The sequence below is a fragment of the Stegostoma tigrinum genome, chromosome 25, assembly GCF_030684315.1.
Source record: "Stegostoma tigrinum isolate sSteTig4 chromosome 25, sSteTig4.hap1, whole genome shotgun sequence".
NCBI lineage: Eukaryota > Metazoa > Chordata > Chondrichthyes > Orectolobiformes > Stegostomatidae > Stegostoma > Stegostoma tigrinum.
The window spans coordinates 34,394,634-34,405,763 of record NC_081378.1 but is presented as its reverse complement, the minus strand read 5'-3'; the positions used below and the strand labels follow the sequence as shown (position 1 = coordinate 34,405,763).

The window sequence follows — 11,130 nt, the reverse complement described above, 5'->3', positions numbered from 1 at the left end:
AAAAAACCAAAAAAAAAGCGGCCAAACAAACGTATCATAACATTGCAGGGATGCTGTTTTGCTTAAGTGAGTTTGAAAATGATTTTTAAAAAAAAAGTTTCATTAATGAATTTCAGCATGGTATCCCTCTCTTGGGCCGAGCTCATTTCTCTGATGGAATTCTTTTAAATCTTATTAAGCAATATTATCAGGGTCAAATTTAATTTTGAGCCCCCGATTGTATTAAATTGTCAGTTGAATATTCCAAGGGGGTATTTGCAAATCTTGACAATGGGTCCCCAGAGGTTTGTTTAGAAATAAAGGAGCTTCCTAGATCTGCAGTTTCTGCTCTGTTGGTGTTCACTGATGTTTGACTTCATATAGTCACTTGTCTTCATGGCCGCCTGACATTTTCAAACACGGCACAGACGGTTAAACAATGTCAGGGTTGTGTGTGTGTGTGCGGGGCAGTGGAATAAACATCTCTGGACCGGACTCCACCAGCCGGACGCTGTTTCCGGGGGGGATTAATATTACGAGGGACACGACTTGCAGCATGGCGGTGCTGATGGGTTAACCGAGAGGCTCAGCTCAGCTCGGCTCGGCTCGGCTCGGGGGCCCTCTGTTCCCAACACCGGCCATGAGCCGCCCGCTGCGGCATGTGGTGTGTGCCCTGTCCGGAGGTGTGGACAGTGCTGTAGCGGCGCTGCTGTTGAGACGGAAAGGTGAGGAACTGATAGCACATAGTTAAGGGTTTGATACAGTGTTTCACTGCAGTAGCTACTGGGATCTGGACAACAAGATGGTCCGAGCACCCCTGACCGTTGCTAGGGCTCTTATTTTGGTACGACTCGTTCTTCTGGCAGAGTGGTAGTGTCCCTACCTCTGAACCAGGATACCTGGGCACAGGGCCTGTTCCAGAAGTATGAGAACATAAATAGTAGCAGGCCGTTGGCCCCTCGAGCCTGCTCCGCCAATCGATATGGTCGTGGCTGATCTTTTCGTGGACTCAGGCCTACTTACTCCCCTTCTCACCAAAATACTTGATTCCTTTACTGTCCAAAAATCTTTGCCGTAAAAATATTCAATAAGGTAGCCATAACTGCTTCAGTAGGCAGGGAATTCCTTGGCTACTTTGCTATGTTACTTTGAACTGATTGAATTCAAAAAAGACACTTGCAATGCCAAGGCATACACGGCTATGGGTCGAGATCTGGAAAGTGGGATTAGACTAGGTGGTTGTAAAGTTTTGGAGTAGATTTATAGCTTGGGTTGTGGTTGGTTGGCTTGCCGAGCTGGTTTGTTGTTCCACAGACGTTTCATTATTCTGCTGGGTAACCTCATCAGTGCAGCCTCCGGTGAAACGCCCGTGTTTTTTCCCGCCTTGTGGGTGGTTTTTGGCAACGTGGACATGATGGGTCAAAGGGCCTTTTTTATGCCTTTTTTTAAAAAATAGCAGCCATTGAATCATGAGGCAGGACAGTATTTCATAACCATTAGAACATGCTCACTTTTATTATTCAATGTATTCTGGCTGTGTCCTCCCTATATAATGTTCAAGTAAGTTTATGGATTTAGAAATATTCATCTCGTTTACCTTTTAGGCAGGTATTGATGACACTAAAATTTGAGAGTTCTGTACTGTGGGACATTCAGATGCTTTGAATTGGAGTCAGGGGTAAGTGACTGCCCTCAGAAGGAAGTCTTGTATTCTGTCTTGGCACTGTTATTGGGAGTTGATGACAACCTAAAGGTGTGTTATTGCATCAAGAACATTCCTACTAATGTCGTCAGGTACACAACAATGCCAAAAACAGTGTTGTATCCTGGAATATGTGAAATTGTCAGAGAGAGTCACTTAGATTTTTTTTTGAATAAGTGTTTCAAGGCTATGGGTATCATTGACAAACCTAGAGTTTGTCCATTTTTAATTGCTGTTGAGAAAGCGGTGGTGAGCTACCATCTTGAATCTCTGCAACGTATGTGGTATTGGCACTTCATCATCACAATCAAAAATACGCCCTTCAGCTTAGTTCAGAAATTCTGCTATCTTGAGAGTATTCACTCCAACAGCACTGTGTAGGATGATGGAATTGCTAGTTGCTTGGCCACAGCAAGATCAGCATTTGTTAGGCTCAACCACAGGATTTGAAAAGAACAGAGAGTTTGCTTTAAAGCAAAGATCAAAGTCTGCCCAGTTAAAGGTTCTCGCACCCATTCGCTGTGGCTGAGAGTCATGGGTGACTTACTTATGTCACAATGTGACTAGATGCATCTGCCCTCATTACTTATGATCCATTTGCGATGTAAAGTAATAGGCAAAACTTCTAACATTTCTTGCAAGGTACTTTGTACCTAGTATTAACAGTGTGTTTATCTGAACTGACCTTCACTGGGCCAGCCATGTGAGTTCACGTGGAGGATTCCTGTATATGAAATAATGTATTGGATCCACATCAAATTTAGATACAAAGGCATGTTGAAAACCAATCCCCAAGTGTCTAAGAGTCAGAATGTAGGGGGAGGAGAAATCCTGAAAAAAATTAAATGGGGACGTGAAAGAATCTTAACATTCAAGAACAATAGTTGGATCTCTACAGGATAAGTAAATGCATAAAAAAGAAAGTGCCTTTGCCTGTCCCTGCATCAGTCACTTAATATGTAATATTTGCAATTAGACTTTCAAATCATTTAAGTTTTGATTTAATAGTGCCTATGAGGTGACATCAACATTGGTACTGGTGTCCTTTTGAACCCTCAACCATCAAAGTGACAGGAGGAGAATTGATCACCAGTCACGAATAGAGTGGTAGGACTTGTGAACTTGATCATATCTGTCAGCTGTGAGATCTCTTAGCTTTGTCTATTGCAAACAGGTTCTTTCCATTATTTAGGAAGATCCTGTGTTCAGCTTCACCAGGTTAGCACTTCATATTTTTGGTCTACTTGGTGTTGTTCCTGGCATAGTTTCCTGCACTCTTTATTGAGCCATGATTGATTTACTGGCTTGATGGTAATGGTAGAATGGGTCCAGAGTCAACTATAGACTGGATTGACTCAACAGACTTCTTATCCTGAAGGGCATCAGTGAACAAAAGCAGCAGGTTTGATCTGAAAGTTTGCTCCATTGCTTTTGCTGTATAAAAGGCAGATAGATTAAGAATTCTAAGTAAGTTAAATATTTGGGGTATGAAGTTGATTTGTGGAAGTCTGAAGATCCATACCGTATTTAGAATATTGAGAGAAATTTTGGGCCCTGTATGTGAGGAAGGATGTGCTGACATTGGGAGTGGTCCAGAGGAGGTTTATGAAAATGATCCCAGGGATGAAGGGCTTGTCATATGAAGAGTGGTTGAGAACTCTGAGTCTGATCTGAATGAAACTTAGACTACTGATGCCTGGATAGAGTGGTTGTGGACAAGATGCTTCCACTAATGGGAGAGACTAGGAACCAAGGCCGCAGCCTCAGGGTGAAGGGACAGCATTTTAGAGCTGAGCTGAGGAGGAATTTCTTTTGTCAGAGAGTAGTTAGTCTGTGGAACTCATTGTCGCAGAGAGCTGTGGAGGCCAAGTCATTTAAGTATTTAAGATGGAAATACATAGATAGGCTTTTGATGGGTAAGGGGATGAATCGTTAAGGGGAGAAGGCAGGAGAATGGGATTAAGAAACATATTAACCATGATCGAATGGTGTAGACTCAGTGGGCCAAATGACCTAATTCTGCTCCCTTATATTATTGTCTTATGGTCAAACCCTGAAACATTGTACTTTTTTCTCCCACCATGTTTTCTTTTGGGGTATTTCCTTTTCATTATATGCTGTCAAAGAGAATGTCTCAACTGCTAATTGCATATCATTAAGACTGGGTGACAGCTGTAACTTGGTTAGTAGCACTCTAACCGTTTGAAAAGATGAAGCCCCACTCCAATACCTGATAATCATAAAGGCTAACACTCCAGTGCAGTACTGAAGGAGTAGTTCCATCTTTCAATTAAACTTTTCAGATGGACGCAAAAGATCTCTTTTGTGTGTAATCAGTCCACCCAAGGAAGGGGTTATACTGGACCTAGTTCAGGGAAATGACCCTGGATAGATGACTGAAGTTTCAGTGGGGAAGCGTTTTGGGAGTAGTGACCATAATATGTGAGTTTCAAATTACTCATGGTTAGGGATAACAGTAGTCCTCAGGTGAAGATGTTAAATTGGGGGAAGGCGAACTACAACAATATTAGGCAGTAAGTGGGGAGTGTTAACTGGGGGTGGCTGTTTAAGACGTGGGTCTAAGAGGATTGGAACTGATGAGGCCTTTGAAGTATATGAGGAAAGTAGGAAAGAACTTAAACAAGGAATTAAATGATCTGCATAAATAATTTGGAGGAAAACGTGGCTGGTCTAATTAGTAAGTTTGCGGATGATACAAAGATTGGTGGGGTTGCAGATAGTGAGGAGGATTGTCAGAGGATACAACAGGATGCAGATCAGTTGGAGGCATGGGCACAAAATGGCAGGTAGAGTTTAATCTGGACGAATGTTAGATGATGCATTTTGGAAAGTCAAATACAGGTGGAAATTATGCAGTGAATGGCAGAACCTATCGGAGTATTGATATGCAGAGGAATCTGGGCATGCTGGTCCACGGATCACTGAAGGTGGCAGCACAGCTAGATAAGTTCGTAAAAAAAACAAAAATGGCCTATGGCATGCTTGCCTTCATTGGAAGAAGTATTGAATACAAGGATAGACAAATTATGCTGTAGCTTTGTAGAACTTTAGTTAGGCCACGCTTGGGATAATGCATACAACTCCGGTCACCATGCTACCAGAAGGATGTGGATACTTGAAAAAAGGCACAGAAAAGGTTTATCAGGATGTTGCCTGGTATGGAGGATATTAGCTGTGAAGAAAGGTTGGATAGACTGGATTTGTTTTCACTGGAACACAGGAGGTTGAGGAGTGACCTGATAGAAGTTTATAAGATTGTGAATGGCATGGATAGAGTGGAAAGTTTGAGGCCTTTTCCCAGGGTGGAGGGGTCAATTTCTTGGGGATATAAGTTTAAGGTGTGAGGGCGTAAGTTTAAAAAAGATGTGTGAGGCACGTTTTTCACACAAAGGGCGATGAGTGCCTGAAACACTTTGCCAGAGGAAAATTAACCTAGTCCCATTTGCCTTGCATTTGGCCCACATCTGTCTAAACCCTTCCTGTTCAACCACCAGGTGGTCACAGGGTGCAGAGGTGGTACAGGTATAGCATGATCTGCCAGAGGAAGTGGTGCAAGATGGTACAATTACAACATTTAAAAGGCATCTGGATGGGTAAATGAACAGGAAGGGTTTAGACGGATGTGAGCCAAATGCAGGCAAATGGGACTAGATTAATTTAGGATGTCTGATCAGCATGGACAACTTGGACCCAAAGGCCTGTTTCCATTGCTGTACAGCTCTGTGATTCTATAACTCGATGACCAGAACTAGATGCAATGTTTCAGCTGTGGCTAGCAATGTCAAATGAACACATGGATGCTGCATTGCTATCAATATGCAAGAGCTAAATTGCCCTTGCAAATGAGAAAAAATCCCTCATTGTGTATGTGGAAAACTTGCTCATAGCGATTTTGCTCAATCATGTGGCAGTTCACGTTAAGCAGATGAGATTGGGAGTAAAAGGGACATCGCTTTTGTGTGCCTTGTTCTAGCACATGCATATATGAACAACCCGAGGAGGTGGTGGAAGCAGACGCGATAGCAGCATTCAAGAAGCACCTGGACGAATACGTGAATAGGAATGGAATAGAGGGACACAGATTCTGTTAGTGAAGACAGTTTTAATATGGAAGGGCAAAGTATGTCGTTGCAAGCTTGGAAGGCTGAAGGGCCAATTTTTGTGCTGTATTGTTCTTTAAGAAGCGCTGAATCTCTCTCAAATCCTAAGTTCCTTTTAAAATTTCCAAATAAAGATATTCTGCGTTGGTAAAAGCTTTATGTTCAGAGTGCTTTGGACACTTATGGAAAGTTGCTTGTTCCATTTTAAAACTCTTATGAAATTTCAGTTCAGTATTTTGCCACCATGACATATGTGCTGGCCACAAATCCTGTCACCCTGTGACCACCTGGTGGTTGAACCAGCACTGAAAAGAGGCACTGAGTACAAGATGCTGAATGTTCACAAAGCTCTGGGTGGGCCACAGCTGAAACATTGCATCTAGTTCTGGTCATTGAGTTATAGAATCACAGAGCTGTACAGCATGGAAACTGACCTTTGGGTCCAAGTTGTCCGTGCTGATCAGACATCCTAAATTAATCTAGTCCCATTTGCCTGCATTTGGTTCACATCCGTCTAAACCCTTCCTGTTCATTTACCCATCCAGATGCCTTTTAAATATTGTAATTGTACCATCTTCCACCACTTTCTCTGGCAGCTCATTCTGTACCTGTACCACCCTCTGCATGAAAAAGATGCACCTTAGGTCCCTTTTTAAATCGTTTCCCTTTCACCTTACACGTATGCCGTCTAGTTTTGGATGCCCCAGCTCGGGGAATAGACCTTAGCTATTCACCCTATCCATGCCCCTTATGATTTTATGAACGTCTATAAGGTCAACCCTCAGCCTCTGACACTCCAGGGAAAATAGCTGCAGCCTATTCAGCTTCTTCCTGTAGCTGAAACCCTCCAACTGAAGCAACATCCTTGTAAATCTTTTCTGAACCATTTCAAGTTTCACAACACCCTTCCTGTAGCAGGGAGACCAGATTGAATGCATTATTCCAAAAGTGGCCTATCTAATGCCCTGTATAGCCGCAACATGACCTCCCAACTCCTGTAGTCACTGTATTGACCAATAAATCTGTGGAGTTGTACAGTACGGAAATAGATCCTTTCATCCAACTCGACCAGATATCATAAACTAATCTAGTCCCATTTGGCCCATATCCCTCTAAACCTTTCCTATTCATGTACCAACACTCTATAAAAAGGATGTAACATACAAGGAGGGGATTACCAAGAATGATTCCAGGGATGAGCTTTTAGCTACATGATTAGGTTGGAGAAGCTGGTGGTGTTCTTGTTGGAACAAAGGAGTTTCAGCGAGATATTATAAAGGTATGAAAACTGCTATTCACTTTTCCAATCTGAGCCTCTGCTTCCAGAACAGAATCAGATTAGCTACAATTTTTATAATGGTGGAGCAGGCTTAAAGGGCTGAGTGACCTACTTTTAGTCCTTGTTTGTATGTTTCTGAATGTCAAGCTCTGATTAAATTATAAATAATTGACTCTGGTCAATGCATTATCTCAAAAAATGAACCACACAGTAGCGGCCATCTAATTTGTTGCGTTGAAATGGCATGTACATACACCACATATTCTGCAAACAGCAGGGCCCTGGGTATTAATTTATGTACCTTCCAACAGATATAAGTGCACCTTACTACAAGCCTAACTTTAAATTTGTTGTCTGTTTAATTCTTTTCACACTCAGGATATGTGGCAAATGCTTTTCAGTTACAGAATAACATTTAATGCTGGATTCTGTGTTGATTGTTGCCAGTATGGGCTGGTTGCATATGGTCAGTAATTGCTGCTTGATATAATCTGACACTGATTGGTATGTACAACCTCCACACTGATACTGAAATTCATAGACCACATAACTCATTTGTGTGACAGGCAGAAGATTTTTGGTTCCACAGCAGCATCCTGTTAGTAGCAAATACTGCTTAACTTACTATTGTGTATTAGCATTGTGAAACAGCTATAACTTCACCAGTTGTTTAGGATTACTTACCACTATAATCTGAGGTAGACTAGGGACTCGTAGGCCCATTTGTGAATTTTTGTGATATTCAATGAGAACAGATCTGATCAGGATAGTCATTTTGATGTACGCTGTTTTGGTATTAAGCTTACACAATGGGCAAATGACTTGGGCCCTATTTACAAGGTTACCAAGAAGATTAATCTTATAGGACATGGAACTGCAGGATTCCTAACTGACCAGTGAAGTTAGGTTTGCAGAAGACTGCAGTAGAGGACCATTTGGCTGATTGCTCAACTGGGACGTTGAGAAAAAGGAGCTCATTAGACTGTTCATTTCAAAGCTGTTTTTGTGTGCACTAACATTAAGACATGTAAGGAAACTCTAACATGCAGCAGTGGATTCGAATATAGAAAATGGATCATCAACGTATCAGAAATATGCAAGGCCTGTTCTTTGTGGTGCTTAACAATGATGTTTGAGAGCTGAGCCTAGCGGAATCCCATTTATTTGGGTGTGTCATGTTATTAATGCTAAACCCAGTTTCACGAATTGCTGTGTTCATGAGTTTGATGACTGCTGATTCATACTATGGTAGCAGGTCGAGATCACCATGAAACAGTGCTGTGGTTCAAATGCCTGTGGTTTCTGTCAGTGGTACGTTGGTGAAGAGGCTAGCAATGTCAAATGAACACATGGATGCTGCATTGCTATCAATATGCAAGAGCTAAATTGCCCTTGCAAATGAGAAAAAAATCCCTCATTGTGCATGTGGAAAACTTGCTCATAGCGATTTTGCTCAATCATGTGGCAGTTCATGTTAAGCACATGAGATTGGGAGTAAAAGGGACATCGCTTTTGTGTGCATATATGAACAAACCCTGTCATATATATCAACTGACTTCCCATTGCACGTATACAAGTTGCGCTCTTAGCTTGCTTTAGAGTAAGGCTGTCTTGTAATGATGACAGGCAGGTCAAATGGATACAAATTTGCACCCATCATTAAGAATGGCCTGCATTTTGTTGATGTTCTCACATTTGTTGAGGATGACTAATCTGGTCTGGAACATATTTGATAGAAGTATTCAGGATGGAGAGAAACTGTTCCCATTGGTTCCGATTGAGACCTAAAAATGCCAAGACTTTAGATGATTTGTAAGAGAAGTAATGGCGAAGGGAGGAAAATCCGTCTGACACATTGAGTTTTTCGGATCAGGAATGTGCTGCCTACAAACATGGTAGAGGCAAATGGTTTCAAGACATTCAGAAAGGATTGGATGATTTTCTGATGAGGAGAAATGTGCAGGACAATTGGTAGAAGGCACAGAAGTGGCACTCACTACTGCAGAGGGCTAGCATGTGCATAGTGGGTTGAACAGTCTCCCTGAATTCTGAGATTCTTCAACAGTTTAGTGGTCTGTTTAAAATTAACCTACATTTCTTATTGATTTTTAGCCTTTGCCATTCAACATGTATAAAGATTAATTGATAGCATCCAAAGAATGCAGGGTATTCCTGTTTAACACTTTGCTCACATAATTATTACATTTAAAAGCGAATTACTTGAAACAAGAACAGTTATATTTCTTGCCGGAGGACAACTTCTTCTAGGAGGGCATCCTTAGAAGAGGCTTTGCAGTGGGGGTTATAACTCACGCAGAGATAGTAAGAACTGCAGATGCAGGAGACAGAGATAACACAGTGTAGAGCTGGAAGAACACAGCAGGCCAGGCAGCATCAGAGGAACAGAAAAGTTGACATTTTGGGTTGAGACCCTTCTTCAGAAATTTTCAGATTGGAGCTTTTCCTGAGCTTGTTTGGTGATTTTGGTAAGATTGGAGGCTGAATATTAATGAGGCAATTTGTGGCATTGACAAGGTGTTTAATAAGCAGCAACCTGTGTCAATTGGCATCCTGCTGCTGCCTAATGAGAATTTCACCGCACAACTTGTGAAAAGATGGATTGAGGTAATCTTGATGACAATCGAAATGGACCTTGCTGCTCGTGTCACCTGGTGCTGTTATACTTCTCACAATAACTCATGCCTTTCAGTCCAATTTAAGATTTCACCCAGTGTTCCAGGTCAGTGACCTTTCATTTGCGAGTGGAAAATTTAAGTACAGCCTTATTTGGACCTAGATAATGTGAGTAAATATTTTCTAATCAACCAGTTAAGAATGTTATTATATACCTGTGGAGGAGGTGGGATTTGAACCTGGGTCTCCCTGCTCAAAGGTAGGGACACTACCACTCCACAACAAGCGTTTCTCCAATACTGGTAGTCGATATATTTTCTAATCATCTGTTCTAGGATGTAATTACTTTCGTCTGGAGCAGGTCTCTCTCCTCCTACTAGATGCTATTTAACACGCACTGTAAAGTGGGTCGCATAAGGTAATGACTTGGAAATGATTCACAGTGAAGTTTGTATTTAGCTCCATTTAGTGTGTTGATGTGACACGTAGTGTTTGGATGAAAATGGGTAGTTATGCACAAACCATTATAGGGAACAGATGTATTCTGTGTATCTGATGAAAGTTCCAGTAATATAACCTGAATTGTAATGTAAATTATACTTTTCCCTATCATGCTATAAACACATCCCCTGTAAAGACTCTACAGTTGTACAGCTTGACTGCTGATCCTTATATCGGTCTTCAACGCAGCATTAAAAAAGTGTATTAATGCCTGTGAACTATCTCAAACAACCCTTGCATTGTGTCACAAACTGACAAGAGGTGGCAGATATCAATGAGATGCCAGCAGTAGCAATCAGGGCAAACTTCATGTTTTAGCCTTTGATAAAACTTGTATCATGTATACTAATGTTTCCTTGACAGAAACAGGTTTTACTAGATATAGTCAGCAAGTCTGGCAACATTTGTGGAGAGAGAAAAACAGAGTTAATGTTTCAGATCTGTGGCAATCCATTAGCAACAGATCTGAAACGGTGACCGTTCCTCTATCCACAGATTATTGCCAGGCCTGTTGAATGTTTCTGCCATTTGCTGTGCTATTTTTAAACTTCAGATTTCCTGCAGTATTGCAATATTTTGCTTTTGTACTAATGTTTTCTCAAGTGTCTCAGTATCGAGTTTTGTCTGATACTGCTGCTGTAAAATGTTTTGGGGTGTTCTCTGTTAGAGCCACTCTACAAATTCCACTGCCTGATAGCAGTCCCATTCGGCACATTCTTGACAAATAATTTATAACGTCTATTGAGCACTTTGTGTTCTTTAGGGTGAAATTTCATCAGTCATCATTAGTTCCGCACTAACTGATCTCCTTTTTGTATTTTTTTTAATGAACTGTGGCTGCCTGATTGTTTCTGTCCTGCATTTAGAAAATTAATGAGTCCAGATTAAACTGGTTGGTTTGATTGTCTCGTGGC

The 11,130-nt window shown here is 41.4% G+C and overlaps 1 protein-coding gene across 4 annotated transcripts in view; it reads left to right on the top strand.

Moving 5' to 3' along the window:
* Positions 1-18: 18 nt before the first annotated feature.
* Positions 19-11,130, top strand: part of trmu (tRNA 5-methylaminomethyl-2-thiouridylate methyltransferase) — a 66,234-nt gene continuing 55,122 nt past the window's right edge. For 2 of the 4 annotated variants that reach the window (XR_007249753.2, XM_048553754.2), the window contains exon 1: positions 529-704. Coding sequence is in view for 2 of the 4 variants with exons in the window: in XM_048553754.2 (XP_048409711.2) it covers positions 620-704 (85 nt within the window). In the remaining 2 variants the exon portion in view is untranslated. Of the gene's footprint in view, positions 67-528; positions 705-11,130 lie in introns of those variants that run through there. The other 2 variants (XM_059654629.1, XM_059654630.1) reach the window with 2 other exon arrangements.